The following is a 26,540-nucleotide window of genomic DNA, read 5'->3' as shown; positions in this document are numbered from 1 at the left end:
AAAAACGGAAACAAAGTGTATTATTTTTAGGCCTCTGATGTCAAAAGACTTTTTAAAAAGAGTAGTGTTAAGAAGGAGAGTAAAAGCAACATTCATCAAGTTGCCGCTCTAATTCCTAACAGGGGCTCTACTACCAAATTAGAATCACAAGTCAAATTAGGATACAATTAACACTCTTAACAAAGCAACCCCACAAACCAAATACTTCAACTAACTAAAGTGCACTAATTTTAGAATAAGGGAGTAAATCACAAGAAACATTAAGTCTCAGAAAACATATTCTATGGTAGGGGGGCTGCAAACTGTGGCCCATCACCCATCTACTTTTATAAATAAAGTTTTACTGAACACAGCCATGCCTATTTGTTGACTTGTTGTCTATGATTGCTCCTGCATTACAAGAGTGGAGCTGAGTAGCTGTGACAGAAACCACCGCTCTGCAGAGCCCAAATAATTAACTGTCTGGCTCTTTACAGAAAGTTTGCCAATTCCTGTCCTAGGATACTATAAAAAAATGCAATATTGGGAGTGGTTTTAAAAGGTTTTGGCTAATGTTCATAAACGAATGCCCCAGAAACTATTAAATTCTCTCTATATATATTTTAAATATTATATATAAAAATATATATTTTAAAAATATTTTTATATAATTATATATTTGATATAATTATATAAAATATAAATTTATATGTAAACTTAATATATAAATATATATTATTTAAATATATATATATATATTTTTTTTTTTTTGGAGACAGAGTCTCACTCTGTCGCCCAGGCTGGAGTGCACTGGCGTGATCTCGGCTCACTACAATCTCCGCCTCCCGGGTTCACGCCATTCTCCTGCCTCAGCCTCCCCAGTAGCTGGGACTAAAGGCGCCCGCCACCACGCTCAGCTAATTTTTTGTATTTTTAGTAGAGACGGGGTTTCACTGTGTTAGTCAGGATGGTCTCGATCTCCTGACCTTGTGATCCGCCTGTCTCAGCCTCCCAAGGTGCTGGGATTACAGGTGTGAGCCACCACACCAGGCCTAAATACTATATATTTAAAAAGCATCAGGCTGCAGGTGGTGGCTCATGCCTGTAATACCAATACTCTGGGAACCAAAGCAGGAGAATCACATAAGCCCAGTGGTTTGAGACCAGCCTGAGCAACAGGCTGAGACCTCATCTCTGAAAAAAAAAGGGTAGAAAAAATTAGGTGTGGTGCTACACACCTGTAGTCCAGCTAACTCTCAAGGCTGAGGAGGAAGGATCGCTTGAACCCAGGAGGTTGAGGTTGCAGTAAGCCATGATCATGCCACTATACTCCAGCCTGGGCAACGGAGTGAGAGACTATCTCAAAAATTTAAAAAAAAAATTTTTTTTTAAAGCATCAGAAAGGCTTGCTCTGCAAAGATTTTAGATTTCTGCAGTGAGAAATACCTAGAATTATTTGAATTCCAATTGTGACAGTTGTAGGAACCTTAAACAAGTTATTTAAAACCCCAGTCTTAGCAAAAAATGGAATCTGAGGCTGCAAAAATGACAGAAGATCATAATATAAACTGTGTGGTGTACAGTCTAGAACACAGTCTCAGTTTCCCACAATTTACTAAACTCCAAAGAAAGAAAAGATGGGAGAGGAATGCACTTTCCTTTAACTCCCTTCACAAACTGGTGATTGATGACACCCAGTGATGACTATAACATTCTCAAATGAGGGAAATTAAAATGCAGAAGAAAAAAAAAACGGGCCCTACCAAAAGCTTTCACAACTAGGGACTTAACCTGAAAAACGAGATTTTGTTGTTGTTGTTGAAGATGGAGTTTCGCTCTTGTTGCCCTTGCAATGGTGTGATCTCAGTTCACTGCAACCTCCACCTCCTGGGTTCAAGCAATTCTCCTGTCTCAGTCTCTTGAGTAGCTAGGATTACAGGTGCCCGCCACTACACCCAGCTAATTTTTGGTATTTTTAGTAGAGATGGGGTTTCACCATGTTGGCCAGGCTGATCTTGAACTCCTGACCTCAGGTGATCCACCCGCCTGGACCTCCCAAAGTGCTGGGATTGCAAGCATGAGTCACCGCGCCCAGGTGAGGTTTTTTAATAGATAGGGTTTTTTAAGAGAATGCAGGACAGGACTAACAAAAAGAAATACCCCTCTAACTCCACACTTTGATAATGTGGTGGGAGTTATTAAGAAATTATTTTAGGCAAACAGAAAGGGAAAGTGGTCCTTGGAAGGTTTTTTTGTAGCTCCACTCCGGAAACATTTCTTGTCTAGCATAAAACCCTGGCTCTTAAAGGCTGGCAACCTTTAAGATGCAAATGCAAGAGGGTCCACCCAACATGGCGATTCCCACTGTCATCTTCTTGCCCTTGCCCCAACAGGTACCTAACAGCATGGCCGCCCCCACATAACCCCACGTGTGTAAAATGTCATGGCACCCTGCATTTGCAGTATTAAAGGACTAGAGTGGGAGGGCTAGTTTTCTCGAGGGCTAAATGACATGCCTGGTTAAACCAACCCTCGGAGCCCTATGCAAATAAGACACCGCTCCCTCCAGCCATCACATAAAACTGGCTAGTATGTGAGGTCTCCTCTTTCAGCTTTAGAGCCCCCCTCCCTCTGTCTCTGTAAGGGGGAGCTTCTTCCTTCTGCCTTCTCCCTTCTTGCCTATTAAACTCTCTGCTCCTTAAAATCACTCCACGTGTGTCCATGTCATTTTACCTAATTCAACTCAAAACAAAAAACCTGGTGTTCCTCTAGTCCTCAAAGCCGTATCAGTAACAAGGCAGTGTCCCAGGTACAAAGCAGAAACAAGAACTCTAAATATCATTCAGCTAGAATTCTGATATAACTTTAACAAAACTATACATTTAATGGGGGTCCAGGTGTGGTGGCTCAACATCTGTAATCCCAATACTTCGGGAGGCCAAGGCAGGCAGATCACTTGAGGTCAGGAGTTCAAGACCAGCCTGGCCAAAATAGTGAAACCCTGTCTCTACTAAAAATACAAAAATTAGCTGGGTGTGGTGGTGGGAGCCTGTAATCCCAGCTACTCAGGAGGCTGAGACATGAGAATTGCTTGAACCTGGGAGGCGGAGGTTGCAGTGAGCCAAGATTGCACCACTGCACTCCAGCCTGGGCAATAGAGAGACTCAATCTCAATAAATAAATAAATAAATAGGGTATGATAATTCTCTTTTTAACCAAACTTGTAGTTTGTGTACTCATCAAGTTTTAATTGGATTCAATTTTATCACACACATTTCCTCTCAAGCACCTCTGTTTTTTCACTGGATTAATTAAATTTTTTCATTTTTGTCATTAATGATCTATCTCCCCATGAAGACAAGAATCACATCTACCTTGACTACCACTGTATCTGCAGTGCCATCTCAAATGTATGGAAGCTAGTATAAACTTAAATTATCTACGAATGAAGAACGTGCTCTCAGGCCGAGCAGGAGCTCAGTATGCCATCTAGTGGTCTACATGAGTAACAGCTCCGTTAAGTACAGTAATTCCAGAGGGCGGGTATGCGTTCAAATAATCACTAACTTTGGAAGAGAAAAATAAAAAGATAATACAGGAATTAACAAGAATAGGTAAAAGACTAGGATTACTATCACAATTGGTTCCATCTCCTACATCTTCTAGAGAACTATACAAGGATTACAAGGATTACTAATATCCAGAATAATGACCATCAGACACTACCATATTACCAAAAACTGTATCCAATCCTTTAGTTTCCCTGGGCCACACTGGAAGAATTGTCTTGGGCTACACGTAGAATACATTAACAATAGCTGATGAGCAGGAAAAAAATTGTAAAAAAAAAAAAAAAAAAACTCATAATATTTTAAGAAAGTTTATGAATTTGTGTTAGGCCACATTCAAAGCCATCTTGGCATATGGCCCACAGGGCATGGGTTGGACAAGCTTGTTTAAAGACATACAAAACAAAAACAAAATATTCCACTTGTCAAGCATTCTTGTTAACAAAAAAAGATTTTACCAAACGTCTTTCAGTGACATCTCTTAAGAAATGCTGCTTGCTAATATTTTGGAAGTCTGTATTAGTAATTAGAAAACACTGATACTCTCCCGTCATCATGCAATAAATAAATCTGCATTTCTTTCTGTTTTTTCTTTTTTTTTTTTTTGGAAACTGGAGTCTCTCTGTCACCCAGGCTGGAGTGCAGTAGTACGATCTCGACTCACTGCAACCTCCACCTCCTGAGTTCAAGCGATCCTCCTGCCTCAGCCTCTCGAGTAGCTGGGACTGCAAGCGTGTGCCACCACGCCTGGCTAATTTTTGTATTTTCAGTACAGACAGGGTTTCACCTTGTTGGCCAGGTTGGTCTTGAACTCTTGACCTCAGGTGATGCACCCGCCTCAGTCTTCCAAAGTACTGCGACTACAGGCATGAGCCACCACACCCAGCCCAGTATAAACCTGTATTTTACAGCGTAAGTAAATAGAACTTACCTCATGTCTAGACCTATTTGGCAAATGTTAAGTTCAGACTATGTTGACTTTTTTGCTGATGGCTATAATAAAAGATATTTTTACTCTAAACAGTCAAATTTGCCTTAAAATTTTAAAATATTTAACTGAACCAAATTTTTGGTTTTGTTCCTTTATTTCAAAATTCTCAAACAACTCTATGCTCCAATTTATTTGAATGTACTATTGGTGCAGTGGTCCACAAATATTCTCTAATACATACAGTGACACCGATAATTACTAATACTACTACTAATTTTACCAATACCAGTGTTACTCCACTATTTTCCACATTTCTCACAATACCTTGGGTTGAAGGCAGAGATCAATACAGTAGTTTTATTTTAAAGTAAAATTTAGCACTGTGTTTTGCATCAATCTCGTAAGACACATGTACATTCGATCAGTATGCTTATTAGGACTGCCACGACTAGAGTTTAACAGTAAGAGTCTTGCCTTACTTAAAATGAGAACATTACCGGATTCGATGGCGTCCCTGTAGATTCACTGCTACTGCTTCTTTCACAACATATCTCCCTTATTACACACAGAGCCAGGCTTTCATCAAAGGAAAGGGAAATACTATCAGATTTGTGGCGTTTTCTTTGTCGTTCACCAGATAATTCATCTGAATTTTCTTCTGGATATGTAAGGAAAAAAAAAAATAAATTGCTGTACTGTGATTTAGAAAATTGAGCTGTTTTGAGTACCTATTTGTACAGAAACTTAGTTTCAATAAAATTAGCTTCAAAAGTTAACACTGTTTTATTGAATCTGTCCAACTAAGAGTTACAGCAGAACACTAGCTGTATGTGTGTGTTTGTTTGTTTATTTATTTATTTTCTGAGACAGGGTCTTGCTCTGTCGCCCAGGCTGGAGTACAGAGGTGCAATCTCGGCTCACTGCAACCTCTGCCTCATGGACTTAAGCGATCCTCCCACCTCAACCTCAGCCTCCCAAGTAGCTGGTATCACAGAACGCACCACCACAGCTCACTAATTTTTCTATATTTTGTATAGACAGGGTTTCACCATGTTGCCTAGGCTGAGAATACTATTTTTTAAAAAGTTTCTATTCTTCTTTCAGAACTCTATCTCCATACATCACAATTTAATCCATCTAATAAAGTTTTTATTAACCAAACAATCTGGGAATTTTTTTCTGCCAAAACCAAACTTTAAAATATAAGAGCTCTTTTTTTTTTTTTTCCCGAAAAGAGCCAAAGTGGTTAATTTACTTATAAGGTATTCTTAGTGTTTCAATTTCTTCAGTACTCTACATTTTTTCTTTTGAGACAGAGTCACACTCGACCATCCAGGCTGGAGTGCAGTGGTACATTCTCGGCTCACTGCAGCCTCTGCCTCCCAGGTTCAAGTGATTCTTGTGACTTCAGCCTCCAAGTAGCCGGAATTACAGGCACGCACCACCATGCCTGGATAATTTTTGTGTTTTTGGTAGAGATCGTTTCACCATGTTGGCCACACTCGTCTCAAACTCCTGGCCTCAAGTGATCCCAGTGCCTCAGCCTCCCAAAATGCTGGGATTACAGGCCTAAGCCACTAAACCCAGCTCTTCAGTATCCTATATTTTAAACAGAAATCAAAACCACTAAAAATTTTCCATTTTATTTTAAATAATAAATTATCTCTGAATGGGTCAGAATGTTAGACAAATCTGTTAGACATGAGAATCCTACCTTACACTAGACATAAAAATGAATTCCAGGTGGATTAAAGATCTAAATATAAAGAACAAAACCATGCAAGTACCTATAACAAAATATTCTTATAATGCTGGCGTGGAGAAGTATTTCATAATACTGCAAAGCCCTCAAGAAAAAGACTATCAAGATTAGACCATGTCAAGGTTTACATGGCAAAATAACATACCAAACAAAAGTTAAAAGGCCAAGGTCAAATTCGAAGATAATATCTGCAACATATATAATAAAAAATACCCATATCATACATATTATACAAAGTCCTACCAAATCAAGATAGACTGGATTTTTTTTGAAGGAAACAGGAAAAAGCAAGTCACAGAAGAAATACAAATGACTAATAAACATATGAAAAATCTTGAGTCATGTACTTGAGTAATGGAAAAAAAAAAAATCTCCTACCTCCTAGGGATCAAAGAAATGCAAAGGGAAATGATCTCATTTTTCACTCATGAGAATGACAAAAATTAAAATGAGACAATATCAAAGATTTGAGAAAGGACTTTATTTATTTATTTATTTATTTGAGACAAAGTCTCAGTCTTGTCCCCCAGGCTGAAGTATAGTAGCACAATCTTGGCTCACTGCAACCTCAACCTCCCAGGTTCAAGAGGTTCTCCTGCCTCAGCCACCCAAGTAGCTGGGATTACAGGTGCTTGTCACCACGCCCGGCTAATCTTTGTATTTTTAGTAGAGATAGGGTTTCACCATGTTGGCCAGGCTGGTCTCGAACTCCTGACCTCAGGTAATCTGCACGCCTCAGCCTCCCAAAGTGCAGGGATTACAGGTGCGAGCCACCGCACCCAGCCAAGAAAGGACATTTTTATACAGTTAGTAAGAATATTAAATCGTCCAACATTTTGCAGGCAATTTCTCTATCCTAGAGAAATATCTCCATAATAATTTAAGGATGTATGTGCAAAGGTGTTCACTGCAGCCCATATGTAAGTATTTAATAGGGTTGTGGTATTAAGTGAAATAAAATCCACATCCCTGAAACAGGTACAACTCTCACACCTTTGCTCATTTCATTTCCCTCTCTTGGCCTGTCTAAGCAAAAGTCATCTCCTCTTCCTCTCAATTCCCAAAATACTCTTACATCCCACTAAGAATTTTTATGTTTTATCTCCACAACTAGATCACAAGTTCTTCACATGAGTTCTTAATCCTGTTTGTATTCCCTATCTTAAAAAAGGTGATCTTGGCCAGGCTGCAATTATAAATAATGCTGTAATTAATATCTCTACATATAAATCTTTGAATGTTTAATTACATCCTTAGGATAGATTCCTAGAAATGGAGTTACTAGGATAATGTTAAGAACTCTAAGACTTTTTTTTTTTTTTTTTTTTTTTTTTGAGATGGAGTCTCACTCTGTAACCCAGGCTGGAGTGCAATGGCACGATTTGGTTCACTGCAACCTCCACCCCCTAGGTTCAAGTGATTCTCCTGCCTCACTCTCCCGAGTAGCTGGGATTACAGGCGTCTACCACCACACCCGGCTAATTTTTGTATTTTTAATAGAGACGGAGCTTCACCATGTTTGCCAGGTTGGTCTCGAACTCCTAACCTCAAGAGATCCACCCGCCTCAGCCTTCCAAAGTGCTGGGATTACAGGTGTGAGCCACTGCAGCACCAGGCCATCTAAGCTTTTTTATAATCTGAAACATTTAATCAACTTTTACCAACTTATACCAATTTGTAGATCAACAGTTTATCAGTGCTAATACACAAGTTGTAAGGATGAGTAAAAAATTTATTTTTGCTAATTTGATAGACCAAAAGGACACCCTTTTGGCATTTTTTTACTATCTGTAAAGCTAAAATCACCAAAATTCACCCTCTCCCCATATTTATTAGTCATTTGTATTTATTGTGGGAAATTTCTGTGAACTGTCTGCCCTTTTTGCTATTTGAAGTTTTAATGTTTTCCTTATTGATTTGGGGAGACTTTTTATGTAATACAGATACTAACAGTCAAATTTAAAGTGACTATCTTTCAAATATGTTGCATTCTATTTTTCATTTATCTTTTAAACTCATTTGAAATTCATTTTGGCATAAGGTACAGATGTAACTTCACCTTTTTCCCAAGTAACCACCATTTGTTCTAGTTCCACCTCTGCCCTAGACACCTCTGCCCTTCCTGTCTTCTGCCCGCATGTGTAAGATTCTGGTCTGGGTTCATTTACTCTGTTTCACTGATCTGACATTCTCTTTCATCTGAATCATACGGTCTTAGTTACTGTGACTTCCTCAGGCTACAGTCTTCTCCTCTACTAATTGTTCTTAACTATTTTCTCTCTTTTTTTTTTTCTTGAGACAGAGTCTCGCTCTGTCGCCCAGGCTGGAGTGCAGTAGTGTGATCTCGGCTCACTGCAAGCTCTGCCTCCCCGGTTCACGCCATTCTCCTGCCTCAGCCTCCTGAGTAGCTGGGACTACAGGCACCCAACACCACTCCTGGCTAATTTTTTGTATTTTTAGTAGACACGGGGTTTCACTGTGTTAGCCAGGATGGTCTCGATCTCCTGACCTTGTGATCTGCCCATCTCGGCCTCCCAAAGTGCTGCGATTACAGGTGTGAGCCGCCGCATCTGGCCCTTATCTCTTCATTTCTAAAATGTTATTTACTTTCTGTTTTAAAACTCATAGGTATGTACTATCATTTATTAAAAACAACAATTTAAAATTTTAGCTGTTAAGGTGACTAAGAATAAAGGTGAAAATAGTTTATATGCCTGCCTCCTATTATCTTTTTTTTTTAGACAAAGTCTTGCTCAGTTACCCAGGCTGGAGTGGCACAATTTTGGTTCACTGAAACTTCCACCTCCGGAGTTGAAGCGATTCTCCTTCCTCAACCTCCTGAGTAGTGTGCGACACCAGGCCCAGCTACTTTTTGTTTTTTTTTTGGTTTTTTTTTTTTGGTTTTTTTTTTTAGTAGAGATGGGGCTTCACCATGTTGGCCAGGCTGGTCTTGAACTCCTGACCTCGTGATCCGCCGCCTCCCAAAGTGCTGGGATTACAGGCGTGAGCCATCACACGCAGCCACCTCCTATTATCTTAACAGAGAGTTGGCTAACTATAAACTCCAGTGGGGCACAGTAAACTGTGCCTGCTGTAGTCAGCCACAAAAATATTGCTAAATAAGCAATTTGTAAATCTAATAAAATCAAGAATGAAAAAACTCAGAGGTTAATTCATCTCAACCAAAAAAAGGGAACAATTTAATTAAGTCTAAAAGCACTAATTTCATTAAAGAAAGAACATCAAAAAGCTGTGTGAATGTGTCAAATATGCATATATACCTGTCTCACTAATCGCTCTCCTTCTAGATGAGGTAGATGGTCTAGAAACCAGATGTGAAGATGAAGGTTTCTCTTCCTGAAGCTCTTGCACAAGGTCCTAAGCATTCAGGAAAAAAATAAAATACAACAAACTTAACATAACCAGTAAGCTAATTTGTTGTAAATAACCTTTCCAATTGGCAAATAATATTACATTAGAATGAGAAATTTACTTAAAGATTACCTTTTGATCACTCCCACCTTCAAGGTGACACCTGTTCTCACTCACAGATGTACCTGAGTCTGATGATTCTGAGAGAAAAGAAAAAGAATCAGAAACTTGGTGGGTGGGGGTAGGGCCGCTATTCAGTAGATATGCGATCAGTCTAACACAAACCCTTATGCAATTTAACCTTTCAATAAACATTAAACATGTATTTTCCAGGTGGCACCCTCATACTAAATGTTGCAGATGTAAATAAAATAATTCAACTTTAATGTAGAAGAGCAAAGTATAATCAAGACATTAAAGCCGGGCGCAGTGGCTCAAGCCTGTAATCCCAGCACTTTGGGAGGCCAAGATGGGCGAATCACGAGGTCAGGAGATTGAGACCATCCTGGCTAACACATTGAAACACCGTCTCTACTAAAAAAAATACAAAAAACTAGCCGGGTGACGTAGCGGGCGCCTGCAGTCCCAGCCACTCGGGAGGCTGAGGCAGGAGAATGGCGTAAGCCCGGGAGGCAGAGCTTGCAGTGAGCTGAGATCCAGCCACTGCACTCCAGCCTGGGTGACAGAGCCAGACTCCGTCTCAAAAAAAAAAAAAGACATTAAAAGACTGTAAGATAAATTAGCAGAGAGACAGGACAGTCATTATTTGGTAGGGACAGGGAGTGTCTGAGAAGCAAAAAATCAGGAAATATTTTGTAGGACAATGTGAAAATAGGGCTAGGAAAGGCCATTCCAGACCAAGAAAACGCCATGTGAAAAAGTATTCAAAAGCAAACTAACAGTTCCTGTTGCAGGACACCACAAGCAGGTCATTATTACTGGAATGTAGGCAGGTTCAGATTGTAAAGGATCCTGTGTGTCTAGCCAGAGCAGGACTCAGGCTGTCATTCCCTTATCACTGCATTCTTCCCAGCAGATACTTCAGAATCTTCCCTAATGCGATGTTGCAGCCACTCACAATTAAAAAGGATTTTAGGCCGGGCGCGGTGGCTCAAGCCTGTAATCCCAGCACTTTGGGAGGCCGAGACAGGCGGATCACGGGGTCAGGAGATCGAGACCATCCTGGCTAACACGGTGAAACCCCGTCTCTACTAAAAATACAAAAAAAAAACTAGCCGGGCGAGGTGGTGGGCGCCTGTAGTCCCAGCTACTCCGGAGGCTGAGGCAGGAGAATGGTGTAAACCCGGGAGGCGGAGCTTGCAGTGAGCTGAGATCGGGCCACTGCACTCCAGCCTGGGAGACAGAGCCAGACTCCGTCTCAAAAAAAAAAAAAAAAAAAAAAAAAAAGGATTTTAGTCCAAAAAATAAAACTGATTTCTAGCTCACAGAAAATATTACATCCAGAGAGCAATAATGAACTCCTAAATGGTAATTTTAAGCAGAAGAGTGACAAATCACTCTGGCAAAATATAAGAAAAAGAAGGCAGAGGCAGGAAAACCAGGATTAGACAATTGCAATACAAACTAAAAATGATTAAAGCCTAAACTAAGGCATGGAAGACAAATTCCAGAGAAATTAAATAGGTAAAAACCAACAAGACCTGGTATTTGATAATAGAAGGCAAAGAAGAAAGGAGTTAAGATGATTCCAAGATTCTGCCTTGGGTGAATAAATGAGTGGCACTATTCACGAAAAGAGAAACTTCAGAAAGATAAACAGATTGGATGGGAAGATAACAAACTGAGTTATTCAGACACATAGGTTTCATTTGTAGTTGGATATAAAGACTTGGAGCTCAAAAGTCAAAGTTTCAGATTTGGGATATACAGATAATCATCATCAAATACCCTTTACTACCCCCTTGGAAACATTTTCATCTTAACAGTGAACTTATGCCTGGACATTAACATTTTGAAATTATGCATTATCATATGTTAATTTTCTCTTTATACTACGGGTAAGGTATTACACTAATTTTCTTAAGTTGTACATAGTAGGTTACATTGTCCAGGAATTTTGGATTAGTATAAACAGCTGCTACAAAAAAGATGTAATAAAAAGGAAGCCCTAGGCCGGGCACAGCGGCTCACGCCTGTAATCCCAGCACTTTGGGAGGCCAAGGTGGGAGGATCACCTGAGGTCAGGAGTTTGAGACCAGCCTGGTCAACATGGTGAAACTCTTTCTCTACTAAAAATACAAAAATTAACCAGCGTGGTGGTAGGCACCTATAACCCCACCTACTCAGGCAGGAGGCTAAGGAAGATGAATTGCTTAAACCCGGGAAACAGAGATTGCAGTGATTCAAGATCATGCCACTGCACTCTAGTTTGAGTAACAAAGGAGACTCCATCTCAAAAAAAAAAAAAAAAAAAGTGACAAAGTTGAGAACATGGAATAGGAGTTCTGAAGTTAATTCTACTGATACCTAAATTAAACTCAGACTGCAAATTATCTGTAAGTTTCCATCTCAGTAATACAATTTTTCTAGTAATGTGCCAAAGTTTATTTAAACAAATGAAGGAATGAATACATCAGGGATACATACTTCAGAAAACTCAAAATACTACTACAAATATTATAATTGTATATTTAGCTATCATACAATTTCTTAAAGAGCTTTAAAACAATAAAATGCCAAATCATCAGCCTAATAACTACTTTTACTCTGGGATAAAATGGAGGTACTTTTCTGGGCTTTAAATCCTAACTTTGGAAGAATAAGTATTCAACACATTTATTAAATACCACATTAATAAAACACTATACTGTGTGATGCAGAATGCAAACCTGAATAGCACATAGGTAACAAAAATATAAACAAGTGTAACAGCCAGGCGTGGTGGCTCACGCCTGTAATCCCTATACTTTGGGAGGCCGAGGTGAGAGTATCTCTTGAGCTCAGATTGAGACTAGCCTGGGCAACATAGCAAAACACCATTTCTACCAAACATACAGAAAAATTAGCCAGGCACGGTGGAGTGCATCTGTAGTCCCAGCAACTTGGGAGGCTGAGGGGGAGGATCATTTGAGCCCTGGAGGTGGAGGATGCAGTGAGCCAAGACCACACCACTGCACTTCAAGCCGGGTGACAGAGTGAGAGTCCATCTCAAAAACAAATAAACAACCCACACGTATAACAAAGCAATTTTACAATAAAATCTGAATATGGAATAGAGGAAGTACAAGGGAGTGGTCATTTCATTCTAGGAACTAAATAAGCTCCTGAGAGGTGTTATTTTGTTTTTGTCTTTTTTAAGAAATGAGGTCTTGCTCCATCACCCGGACTGGAATGGCATGATCACCGTTCACTGCAGTCCTGACCTCCCGGGCTCAAACAATCCTCCTGCCTCAGACTTCTGAGTAGCTAGGACTACAGGCATGCACCACTATACCCAGCTGATTTTTGTAGTTTTTGCAGAGGCAGGATTTTGCCATGCTGCCTAGGCTGGTCTTGAACTCCTAGGCTCAAGTGATCCTCCTGCCTTAGCCTCCTAAAGCGCTGGAATTATAGGCATGAGCCATCACACCTGGCCTAACAGCATTTCTTAACTGTAGTTCGAGGATGGGCTTTCGGAAGGGTGTAGTGTATTAGAGACAGCTCTAACCAGCACTCAAAAGCAAACTGTGGGGCTGGGTGCAGTGGCTCACACCTGTAATCCCAGCACCTTGGAAGCCCGAGGCAGGCAGATTGCAAGGTCAGGAGTTCGAGACCAGCCTGGCCAATAAGCCGAAACCCTGTCTCTACTAAAAATACAAAAATTAGCCGGGAATGGTGGCATAAGCCTTCAGTCCCAGCTACTCGGGAGGCTGAGACAGAAGAATTACTTGAACCTGGGAGGCAGAGGTTGCAGTGAACCGAGATCGTGCCACTGCTCTCCAGCCTGGGTGATAGAGCAAGATTCCTTCTCAAAAAAAAAAAAAAAAACCCAAACTGTGTACATCTCTTCCCAACTCCATGTTTTTAGCCTTCAAATGAGAGTATTATATTATGGAAGTCAGCAAGCAAATAAATCTGGGCTTTTCTCATGGAAAGAAGGTTGTAAAACACTTATTGACTTATCCATGTATATGTACCCATGTGCATCTTTCTGGAACAAGAACCCAATGCTTTTATCAGCTTATTTAAGAGATGTGACCCAATCTCTTAAATAAGAGATAACCAATCTCTAATCTGGTTAATAACCAGTTAAGAACCAGAAGTAGGAACATAAAATTCCACTTCCACAAATTGGTAAACAAAATTTTGTCTATAATCAAAGAAAAAGACCCATCCTTCATCCTTACACAAGGTCCTATCTAGGTAACTGTATTATTTCCCAAAGCCTTTCAATACATTTTCAAGGCAGATCACTCCTAAATAGGAGCTTTTGAAATTATAGACCTTTCAAAACAAATCCTAACTCTGATATCCCAAGTCTTAAATTAATGTAACAAGGTATTTAACCTTACATTAGAACCTCAGTATAATGCAGTTTTAGTTCATATGTACTTCTAATAAATTTATCATATTTTTATTACAATATTAAAGCAACTTTCAAAGAGAATCAATTACAAAACATATGCACATGAACAAAAATGTCTTTAAAATGTTTTTATGGTATTTATTCATGATGCTCAAAATTAACTTACCCTGCTGATTGACTACTACCAAGTTTCTGTAGATCATGGTATATATTTTCCTTGTAGACAGAAAAAAAAAAAAATAACAAGAGATGTACATTTTAAAATAATTTGTATTAAGCTAGATTTAACCAGACTTTTACATACATACTTAGTATGAACTACTGCACACATTCAAAACCAAATTTATCATTGGCAAGTTTGTAGGCACATAAAAGCAGAATAATTAGTAGCACAATGATTACGTACAGCTACTTTTAAAAATTGTTAAAGTCTCTCTAGTTGAAAGATTTCACACTGCCAATTCCTGAAATGTGCTTTGTTTGGACTTTACCAAACCTCAAAAAATGGGTGTGCAAGCAGGAAGCAGTTTAACATACTTATTTTCAAACAGAAATGTTTTTAGCTCTGTGCTTAGTAGCAAACTGCCAAAAAAAAGTATTGAGTTATGCAAAATCCATTAAACACAAACTGCCAAAAAAAGTATCGAGTTATGCAAAATCCACTAAATAGGAATTATAATCTTGACTTTCATCAAGCTTCAACTTCCTTTCTTGATCTTAAAACTTATTAACAGAGGCTGGGCGTGGTGGCTCACACCTGTAATCCCAGCACTTCAGAAGGCCAAGTAGGGCGGATCACCTGAGGCCTGGAGTTCAAGACCAGTCTGACTAACATGGAGAAACCCTATCTCTACTAAAAATACAAAATTAGCTGGCCGTGGTGGCGCATGTCTGTAATCCCAGCTACACGGGAGGCTGAGGCAGGAGAATCACTTAAACCTGGGAGGCGGAGGTTGCGGTGAGCCAAGATCATGCCATTGCACTCCAGCCTGGGCAACAAGGCAAAACTCTGACTCAGAGGAAAAAAAAAAAAAAAAAAAACTTATTAACAGATAAAGCAGCACTCATTCATTCAATAAATACAGACTGAAAACCAACCATGTACCACCAGACACTGGGGAAAACGAAGAATCAAACAGAAATGTATATGCCCTGATGAAGTTGATATCCTAACAGGAGGATAATTCATTTACCCCAGTATTCGTTGATATCACGATGGATTTTTCCCTTTTCTTTTTAAACTAAGGATTTGGGAGAGTGTTAGTCACAAAATATTGCTCCTCACTCAATATTAAGAGGAAATATGAATCCCAACTATCTTTTTTCACCCTTGGGAATAAGGATACGGCAACCTAAACCCATAACATTTTTAATTCATATCCTTTTCAAGTCAATAATTTCTCCTATTTCTTATCTCTCAACATTTAGAATTCAAATCCAACGAAATCATACTTCCAAACATTATCTGAAGATTCAATATTCAGACCAGGCACAGTGGCTCACGTCTGTAATCCCAGCACTTTGGGAGGCCGAGGCAGGCAGATCACGTGAGGTCAGGAGTTCGAAATCAGCCTGGCCAACATGGCAAAACCTCATCTCTACTAAAAATACAAAAAATTAGCTGGACATAGTAGCATGCACCTGTAATCCCAGCTACTCAGGAGGCTGAGGCAAGAGAATCACTTGAACCTGGGAGGCAGAGGTTGCAGCCTGGGTAACAGAGCAAGACATCATCTCAAAAAAAAAAAAAAAAAAACTAGAAGATTCAATAGGCAAAAAATTCACCAATATACCCATATATTTTTTAAATTTATAAAATTAAATCATATATCCCAAGGCCAAGTATAAAATGACAACATATATGGATATTAAACAGAAGTGATTCATCAATGAAAAATTATATATTTATAATATATATTAATTATATAAAAATTATAATAATATTTAAAAGCTAGATGAAATTCAATACAGTACTATATTTAAAACTAGGTTAAAACACAGTTGCACATAATATACAAATGACTGGTAAAAATAACTTTTGGTAACAAACGATAGTCCTTTTATTCTCTACTTTTCTTAGTTTTCTGTCATTTCCTAATGTTCAATAATATAATATATACTACGTTTACAATAATGAGGTTGTTTTAAAATTATAAAATCCCTTGCTCAGCTGAGGAAGTTATCTTTTTTAATAAAATAAAATCCCATTTAATTATCATCTTTTCAGCTATACTATTGAGTATTAAATACTAGCAGAAGCTAGTTAACTGTTTCAGGTGAAAGCATTCATTCTATTTATTAACAGAATGAATGCTAAGGCTCAACACCGATTGCCTGTGCTAAATCAAATGTGACAAAGAATTCCAAATGTAGGCCGGGTGTGGTGGCTCACACCTGTAATCCCAGCACTTTGGGAGGCCAAGGGGGGTGGATCACCTGAGGGTAGGAGCTCAAGACCAGCCTGCTCAACATCGCCAAACCCTGTCTCTACTAAAAATACAAAAATTAGCCAGGTGTGGTGGCGGGCACCTGTAATCCCAGCTACTTGGGAAGCCAAGGCAGGAGAATCTTGAACCCAGGAGGCAGAGGTTGCAGTGAGCTGAGATTGTGCTACTACACTCCAGCCTAGGCCACAGAGCAAGACACCCTCTCAAAAACAAAACAAAAAAAGAATAATTCTAGGAAAAAAAAAATATATATATATATATATATATTTTTTTTTTTTTGAGATGGACTGTTACTCTTGTTGCCCAGGTTGGAGTGCAATGGCACGATCTCGGCTCACCGCAACCTCCACCTCCTGGGTTCAAGCAATTCTCCCGCCTCAGCCTCCTGAGTAGCTGGGATTACAGGTACGCACCACCATGCCCGGCTAATTTTTTATTTTTAGTAGCGATGGGGTTTCTCCATGTTGGTCAGGCTGGTCTCAAACCCCTGACCTCAGATCATCCACCCGCCTCGGCCTCCCAAAGTGCTGGGATTACAGGTGTAAGCCACTGCGCCAGGCCTAATTCTAGAATACCTGGGTTAAATTCTGCTGGTTAAGTGCCATAATGATAAGTGACCATGAAAATGATCTCCAAAACAGCTAAGGCTCAAATTTAAGCCTTTACTACTTGGTGGTATACTGTTTCTGGGAGTGACTGGAATAAAAATTTATAATAGCTACGACTAATACTTGAATGCTTGGTATGTGCCAAAAACTATGCTTTTTTTATACAACGTCTCTCTTCAAGAGCTTTAACCTCCACCTGAAGTATTTAATTATCCCCATTTTATAAATGGGGAAACAGGTTTAAAGAGGTTAATCTACCTAGTCACAAAACTAGTAAATGATGACTGGGCTAGGTTTCAAACACTGGTTTATAAGATGCCAGAGCTCAGGTTTTCAAATAATATGCCACAGAGCTAAAAAATTAAATTTCAGCATGTCTTTTATATGTTTTACCAGTTTTTCTCTGACAAAAGTGAATGAGGGTAGAGGTGAACTGAAATGTTAGCCCAACGGGCTTTTTACAATGGACTAAACTGAAGAATTACCTGTGCTCTTTCACAGAGAAGCTTGGCACGCCAAACAAATCTCCTAGAAGATCATTTGAACAATATACAATATGTTGTTGCTTCTCATCATATAATCGTTTAGTCATAATATACTGGCCAAGATAAAAAAGAACCTGAAATAGAAATATGATTTCTGAGCATTAAAGAAAACTAAATATTAGTTTTAAATACATTTAATAATATACTATTTATCTGAGTGGGGTAAACAACCAGCAACCATATCCACAACTATGTAGAACAACCACCATTTTGTACTTAGAAGCTACTTTTGGCTGGGCACAGTGGCTCACACCTGTAATCCCAGCACTTTGGGAGGCCGAAGCAGATGGATCACGAGGTCAGGCAACAAAGACTATCCTGGTCCCATCTCTATTAAAAATACAAAAATTAGCCAGGCATGGTGGCGGACACCTGTAATCCCAGCTATTCTGGAGGCTGAGGCAGGAGAATGCTTGAACTTAGGAGGTGGTGGAGGCTGCAGCGAGCTGAGATTGCGCCACTGCACTCCAGCCTGAGCGACAGAGCTAGACTTATCTCAAAAAAAAAAAAAAAAAAAAAAAAAGCTACTTTTAGGGCTTTTCCATTTAATTCGACAGAAGCAAAAATAACTGCTTCTCTATTTACTTAAGTAAACCTTAAAATGTGAGGTTTTTTTCTTTTTATAGACTTGAACTCTGCCCAGATACCTAGATACTAACATATTAGGAAGGGAAAAGGCAGCAAAACAAAAAACTGATAGCCATAAAAAGTTGCAGAAACAAAACTCGACTAAAATATGGCAGTGGCCTGGAGTCACTTAGTAAACAGTCATAAACACTATAAACCTCAATAGCCTCTGAGGTCACCAGAGGAGGAGGACAGAAAAACAATCAATCAATGACAGCTACAAAACTGAGAGAATTCTGAGAATGAAATAAACCCTCAAAGGTATCAACTTACTCCATATTATGATAAATAATAAAAATAATGACATTGAACCATTAATAAAAGTTAAATTACATTCCCCGTGCTGCATTAAGACAAGAAGTTGGCAATACATTCTTAAGATATCCAGATATAAACCTATTAACAACTACCTAAATACGTATGGCATTTTCCAGTTTACAGTGTACTTTGACAAGTATTATCTCACTCTGATATTTCATAGGATTATTGCTGTATTAGAAATGAAGAAACTGGGTTGGGCACAGTGGCTCACACCTGGAAATCTAGCACTTTAGGAGACCGAGGTAAGCAGATCCCTTGAGCCCAGGAGTTTTGAGACCAGCCTGGGCAACATAGTGAAACTCCATCTCTACAAAAAAATACAAAAATCAGCCAGGCATGAAGCCTGTAGTCCTAGCTACTGCAGACACTGAGGTGGGAGGATCACCTGAGCCCACGAGGTCCAGGCTGCACTGAGCAGTGATCATGTCACTGCACTCTAGCCTGGGCAAGAGTGAGACGCTGTCACCAAAAAAAAAAAAAGAAGAAGAAGAAGAAACTGGCCCCAGCTCTTCTGACTCTTAATCCAATGCTCTTTTTACTACACATACTAGCTTTTACTACCTTCCTGTGTGCCCCAGAACAAAGATCCTATAACTGAGAACTCCATCAGACAATACATACACTACTGTTACATAGTTTAGCATAAGCATTCTAAGTCTTTATGGTGGCCTTGGCCAATTTTCTCATTTCTATCTACTGCTAAATCCATACTTTTTTGTTTCCTTAACTGATTATACAATGATAGTAAGGTCAATCTCAAATTAGCCCTAAAAATACCATTTAACCTGGCACTTCCCTACAAGCACTGTCTTTGGATTTAACTGGCTAAGCAGGCATCAGCCTTAAAGGAATATTCTTATGTGACTGTGGATTGGACAGATTGTTGTCCAGCAGTGGGAAAGGAAAAAGGAAGAGAACTTAGATTTATTCCACCAAGTATCCCTTAAGGAAGTTTCTAAAAGTATAGCTGGAGGAAAAGGATACGGAAGCTCTTCCTGCCCCACTACACTGTTGTAGGAAAAAAACTTTAATGTTTTAAGTAATCTGAGTCCCACAAACTAAGTGGGAGAGAGAGAGAGAACAGGCATATTTCAATCACACTGAAATTTTGCCTAAGGTGGCTCAATCTCTCACTGAAAAGCATGAAAATCATGCTTCTGTGCACAAATTTAAAGCTGGGGAATGCACTAAAATGCTGGATCCATTAAATAGAATATATGGTCATGAATCAGCTCACCTCTATCCTAGAAAGATCAGTATACTGTACTCATGTATCTCTAGTGCAGAAGCTCTTAACCTGGGATCCAGGGATGCCCAGGAAGTCCTTGGATAGAATTCAGGGGGTCCATTAATTTGGATGGGAAAAAAATTCTATCTTTATTTTCACAAACTTCTAACTAGAATTTAGCTTTTCCTTCGATTATAAATGTAGGCAACAAATCACAACAGCACAACAGTATTAATACCTGTGATTTCATCACCAACAAAAACATAGGTGTTTTCATATCATACTGTGCTATGGCAAACATTTCAAAATATGACTTGTATTCCTCACTAAATCAAAATGATATTTATTGGCCATGCATGGTGGCTCATGCCTATAATCCCAGCATTTTGGGAGGCCAAGGCAGGTGGATCACCTGAGGCTAGGAGTTCAAGACCAGCCTGGCCAACATGGCAAAACCCTGTCTCTACTAAAAATACAAAGAATTAGCCAGGCATGGTGGCAGGTGTCTGTAATCCCGGCTTCGTGGGAGGGTGAGGCAGAAGAGTGGCTTAAATCTAGGAGGTGGACGTTACAGTGAGCCAAGATCATGCCACTGCACTCCAGCTTGGGTGACAGAGCGAGACTCCATCTCAAAAAACACCCAAAAGAACACTATATTTATTATAGCTGCTTCTAAATCTTAGTACTTATTGTGTTAATAAAAAAAGGACACATATCACAAACTAGTTTACTATTTTGGTAACCGTATTTTAGTATGTTTCCTTTGTAATTCTATACATTTTATTTCATATATTTAAAAACATGATTCTTAGAAGGAGTTACCAGTCTAAGAAGGCTTTTACCAGTCTACCAAAGGGTTCACAGCATAAAATGGTCAAGCACCCCTACAGGGCTTCTGCTTATCTGAGTTCCTAGCTGAGAAATGAAACTCGAGTATAATTAGAATTTTCAGCTTTAAAATATAGTCCAAATGACCACAAAATTAAATGTTGCTGCTTAATGAAAAATCCTTCTATATGGCCAATTTCTCCCCACAGTCTTGAAAACTTTAAGTATGGCTACATGTAACTAGTAAGATACTAGTTATCTCTTGATTCAGCTTACCTCTTTCATAGTATAAGTGTCTTTTTGCGCACCAACAGACTTTAATAACTTCAAAAGCAATGGCTTTGGTCTAACCTATAAAGAGAAAAGAGCTGTTATTATACTTCCAAAATTATCCCAGAACTATAGGCCCTGCAGCAAACGTATCCATCAACTTCAATAAAGGGGGTTTGGAAAAAATGCTGGGGAGGATCTAATTATTATGCAAATATCATGGACTCATCAAGTATCATTAGTTGTGATCAAAGATAGCATCCAATCCAAGACAGAAAAAATTACTTTTTCCTTCAGCTATTTATATTACCTGCTTACTGCCTTACAAACAACCATAAATTCTTAAGATCCAATGAGCTTACTGTACTGATCCAATGAGCTTACTGCAAGCTAACTTAGAGAATCAAAGAGAAATGAATAAATCTTTAGAGTGGATCCTATTATCAATTTTCTCTAAAGATTAGGTTCCTGAAAGCTACAGAACTTAACTAATCCAAGCTGACAAGAGTAATTAAGAACAGATCAGACACAGCAACCCAGGTCCCTCAACTACAACTCACCATTTTCTTCCTACTGTATCGTGCTGCCTCTTAGTTGGTCTACATTTCAAATATCTACTTGACAAACATTTACTGAGCTAATACTATGCACTGGACAGTGGTAGGTACTACAAAAAAAATTACAAATAAGACATATGACCTGTATTCAAGGAGCCTGCCAACTAGATTAGGGGTCAATTTTTTTCTGTAAAGAGCCAGACTGTTAAGTATCTTAAGCCTTTCATACAAATGGTTCTATCCAAGTAAAAAGTATAGTTATTATGTAAACCAACGGGCATGGTTGCATTCCAGTAAAATTTTCTTTACAGAAAGAAAGGAAGCTGGCTGGGCGAGGTAGCTCATGCCTATAACCCCAGCACTTTGGGAGACTGAGTGCCAGAGGTTCGCTTGAGGCTAGGTGTTCAAGACCAGCCTGGGCCATACTGAGAGACTCCACCTTTACAAAAAAATTTAAAAACTAAAACAAAAACAGGCAACAGGACAAAGCTGGCCAACAGGCTAAAGTTTGCCTGCCACTTATCTAGAAGTTTTACAAATGGTATTGAGAAAATAATCGCCATGGGAGAGGGAAATGTAATGTACTTATATGCATTTTCTCTCTTCCTTTTACCAAAATCTGCAAAACTCAAGTATCTTTACAGCTTGCCACCACCACACAAACTGGTACCTCTGCCTCTCTTTGATATGCCCCAGTCCGGTGTCTAAATCTGACAGCTGTTTAAAATCTGACAGCACCCCTCACTGGGACTGTCTTAAAAACAGATTTTTTAAAATTGCCTATTTCCAGCTAATCAATAAAACAAATATTAAACAACTAACAAATTTAAAATACATATTGAATTATTAATTTTTCTGATTGCACTTTTTTTTAACTGTACTTACATATGCAACTTTACTTTCAGGCAAAAGAATGAATTATCTCAAAAAAGATTTAAAAATTATCTTTTTTCTTCTGAATTTTTAATATATGCTATATTAGCTTCAAACTAGATAAAATAACTCTAAGTAAAAATCTGTAATGGAAGATGGGTGTGGTGGCTCAGGCCTTTAATCCCAGCACTTTGGGAGGCTGAGGCAGGCAGATCACCTGAGGTCAGAAGTTCAAGACCAGCCTGGCCAACACAGCGAAACTCCGTCTCTATTAAATACACAAAAATTACCTAGGTGTAGGCCAGGCACAGTGGCTCACACCTGTAATCTCAGCGCTTTGGGAGGCCAAGACAGGTGGATCATGAGGTCAGAATTTCAAGACCAGCCTGGACAACATGGTGAAATCCTATCTCTACAAAAAATACAAAAATTAGCCGGGTGTGGTGGTGGGTGCCTGTAATCCCAGCTACTCGGGAGGCTGCAGCAGAACTGCTTGAACCCAGGAGGCAGATGTTGCAGTGAGCTGAGATCATGCCACTGCACTCCAGTTTGGGCAACAGATCAAGACTCAGTCTCAAAAAAAAAAAAAAAAAAAAAAAAAAATTCTGTAATGGAAAGCTATCAGTATATTAGTGACTTAAAAGACATGTATTAATGAGAAATGGCTATAAAAGATAATAGCATTCGTAATCTTACATTGAAGAACAGGAAGATAAATTACTTTGGTAAAGATCTAAATATCTAAAAAATTTAAATCTAGAAGAAAATATAGGAATATATTGGCAAGATAGGAGAGTTCTTCCAAAGCATGATAAGAAATTCAAAAGCCAACAAATTTTACTTCATAGAATTGTTCTCAATGGGGAAAAGAAAACATAAAAGCAAATGCTACATTAGTAAGCAACAAAAATTAAACATACTTGAAACACATAGAGCTATTCCAATTACTAAGAAAAATTTTAAAGAACCAAAAGGAAAATGGCCAGAGAAGACGAGGCAAATCCCAGAAAAAACAAATGACTTAACAAAATGGAGGCCTGGTGCAGTGACTCACGTCTGTAATCAATGACAGCACTTTGGGAGGCCGAGGCAGGCAGATCACATGAAGTTGGGAGTTCGAGACCAGCATGACCAACATGGAAAAACCCCATCTCTACTAAAAATACAAAATTAGCTGAGCGTGATTGCGCGTGCCTGTAATCCCAGCTACTTGGGAGGCTAAGGCAGGAGAATCGCTTGAACCTGGGAGGCAGAGGTTGCAGTGAGCCAAGATCTCGCCATTGCACTCCAGCCTGGGCAACAAGAGTGGAAACTCTGTCTCAGAAAAAAGGAAAGGTGCCCAGCCTCACCAAGAAACTAGGGAAAAATGAATTTAAACAATGGCACAGTAGCTTTTATCAAAAAAAAAAAAAAAGTAATAATAATTAAAGATTGGTAATATTCAGTGTTGGCAGGAGTGAAACTGTTAGAGCCTTTTGGTGAGCAAGTTACCAGCAGCAATCAAATATGAGTAAAATTTAGGACTCAGGAGTTCTAATTCTATAAAATATTTTTCTTTTTTTCAGACGGAGTTTCACTCTTATCGCCCAGGTTGGAGTAAAATGGCGCAATCTTGGCTCACCGCAACTTCTGCCTCCCAGGTTCAAGTGATTCTCCTGCCTCAGCTTCCTCAGCAGCTGGGATTATAGGCACGCGCCACCATGCCCGAGTAATTTTTGGATTTTTAGTAGGGACAGGGTTTCACCATGTTGGCCAGGCTAGTCTTGAACTCCTCATCTCAGGTGATCGGCCCGCCTTGGCCTTCCAAAGTACTGGGATTACAGGGGTGAGCCACCGCACCCAGCCTATAATTCCTTAAAATCTTTCTTACTGAAATAGTCACACGGGACGGATGTACAAAGCAGCACTATCTGTAACACTCAAAAACAGGAGGCAATTTTTAAAAAGCTGTCAGTAAAGGCATAATTTTTTAAATGGCATACTCATGCTGTGAAATACTATGCAGCCATTAAAAAGAATTCTGTAGACTTTATTGACAAGGATGCAAGTCACAGAACTACAGTTTCATCTTGTTAGTACAACAAACAGGACAATAACATAGATTTAAATTCAAATGTAAATACATGTGGGTATGCACACAGAAAAAATCTAAAAGGGAACATGGAACAAAAAGACGAATTTTCACGTTTTACTTTAAAATTTCTCTAATGACAAAAATCTTTAAAACAAGCATGAATAATTTTTGTGACTTTTAGAAATCATTTTTAAAAATTAAATACTGGGAGATCAAAAAGGAAAAAAAAATCAGTCACACAACAAACATAACTTCAACCACGCTTAACAATGTAATGGAACTAATTTTTAAAGCCTATGTGGCAAAGGGCTAAGAAAATACTGACCAGTTCTTAACAGTTTTTAACTCCACGCAGATATGCCCGAGGTAGCACACTTTAAGTTATGCACATGCAATGTCATTTACAGAGCCATGCTACAATTGAGGTATATGAAATTTAGTTTATCACTTCATAAAATAAATTCTTAAGTTACACGAGACAAAAATACTAACCAGGGTCTCTTGTTCAGAAGCTGGAATCTGTGAGGTGGTTACAGCACCATCAGTAGGTACAGACATGTTGGTATTGCACATCTGCCTACAAGAAGGAAAAAAAAGACACGATGAAAACTGGAAATCATGAAACATCCGTGAAAAATACATCATATATAAAGGACATAAACAACGCCTTTGTTAAAACTAAAGCTACAAGCAAGTCGGTGCTTACCTGAATGAGTAGAGAAAAAGTGGTGTGCGTCCGTGCCCACAGGTCTACCCTCCAATCGCCACTGAACACAGCTGGGAAAATGCATGGTTTAAATAGCCCCAGCTGGAGACAAGTCAGGACTTAACTCCTTTTACTGCAGTTTCGGAACGTGTCTGAACTTGACCAGCTCAAGAGGAAAAGCTGAGTCAACCTGCCCATGGAATCGGCCCAATCCCGCCCAGACTACGCGCAGCATTCACAAGAGCGACCCGACAGGCCCCTGTGATAACCCGGACCCCCCAGCCGAGGCGGCCCCGCAGCCCCCAGGCCACGTGACCTTTACCCTGGACTCCCGCGGAGACCTCCGAACCACTCCCGCCCCCCACCGCCGCGAGAGCAGTCCGAAACCCCGCCCTCCTCCCTGGCGGCGACTGCCTAGCCCCAGTCCAACAAAACCTCCGCAAAGCCACGTGCCCCGCGCCCCGCGCCCCCAAGCCACTAACCGCACAAAGGCTGCGAGCGGGCAGAGGCTGGGAACCAGCAATGGAGGGGACACCGTCACAGCCCAGAACCAGAAGTGACCGCTCGCTGCCGGGCCGGTACCTGCTCCTCACCATCCGGGGTTTTCGCGCTTGGAGTCGGGGGGTCCCTCGAGACTCCCCAGTTTCCTTCACGGGGCCCGCGGAAGCACGACGCCCTGGGCCTCGGGGACCATTCCACTCTCGGGGCCAGGGCACTGGGCGCTCGAATGCACTAATCCGGGGAGGGACGGGGCTCCTGACTGCGAAAGCAGCAGGATCTCGGTCAGAGGGGTCGGGGCCGCCCCTCGGGCTCGGCTTCTTGCTCCATTTTCCCGACACACAGGGCCGGACACGGCCCACGAGCAGCCAAGCTAGCCGCGGTGCGCGCCCCCTACCGCCGGAGGGGAGCGCGCGGGGTGTCGCGGCGCATCCGGGCATTTGTGCGCGCGCACACACCCGACCCAGCTTCCGCCAATTGGGTGCGGGGCTCGGCCACACCGCCTCCGGGAAGATGGAGTTGGGAGTGTCGGCCCGCAGGCGCGGCAGACTCTGAGGCGGGGTGGGAGTTTTGGCCGCGAACTGGGCGGGTGGGGCTCGGCCCGGGCGCGGCGCCTGCCTGGCTTGGCACTGGACGCTCCTTTAGCCGTTGCGCTATTTTTGTTATTTCTTGTGTTTACACTTCCCGCCCGCGGTGGAAACGGCGACAAGTGCGGATCTCCGTGTCGCTGTTACCAAAAAGAACAGCTGTTTAATACGTTAAGCCCACTGCACTAGCCGCTGGAGTTGTACACAAATGAGTTAAGGCCTGTTTTTAAAAA

The 26,540-nt window shown here is 40.2% G+C and overlaps 1 protein-coding gene across 5 annotated transcripts in view; it reads right to left on the bottom strand.

Annotated features, from left to right (window-relative positions):
- MDM2 (MDM2 proto-oncogene) overlaps positions 1-26,540 on the bottom strand; it is a 39,176-nt gene that overhangs the window by 9,939 nt on the left and 2,697 nt on the right. Inside the window, exons 1-8 of one of the 5 annotated variants that reach the window (XM_023195330.3) lie at positions 25,805-26,412; positions 25,009-25,093; positions 21,019-21,093; positions 17,679-17,812; positions 14,305-14,354; positions 9,746-9,813; positions 9,523-9,619; positions 4,977-5,137 (exon numbers count right to left, since the gene is read on the bottom strand). In XM_023195330.3, coding sequence (XP_023051098.1) covers positions 4,977-5,137; positions 9,523-9,619; positions 9,746-9,813; positions 14,305-14,354; positions 17,679-17,812; positions 21,019-21,093; positions 25,009-25,093; positions 25,805-26,160 — 1,026 coding nt within the window. In that variant the 5' untranslated portion in view covers positions 26,161-26,412. Of the gene's footprint in view, positions 1-4,976; positions 5,138-9,522; positions 9,620-9,745; positions 9,814-14,304; positions 14,355-17,678; positions 17,813-21,018; positions 21,094-25,008; positions 25,094-25,222; positions 25,624-25,704; positions 26,413-26,540 lie in introns of those variants that run through there. The other 4 variants (XM_023195332.1, XM_023195331.3, XM_023195333.2 and 1 more) reach the window with 4 other exon arrangements.

Source organism: Piliocolobus tephrosceles, chromosome 10, assembly GCF_002776525.5.
Source record: "Piliocolobus tephrosceles isolate RC106 chromosome 10, ASM277652v3, whole genome shotgun sequence".
Classification (NCBI taxonomy): Eukaryota; Metazoa; Chordata; class Mammalia; order Primates; family Cercopithecidae; genus Piliocolobus; species Piliocolobus tephrosceles.
The sequence above is the reverse complement of the archived record's forward strand: the minus strand, read 5'-3'. Positions and strand labels throughout refer to the sequence as shown.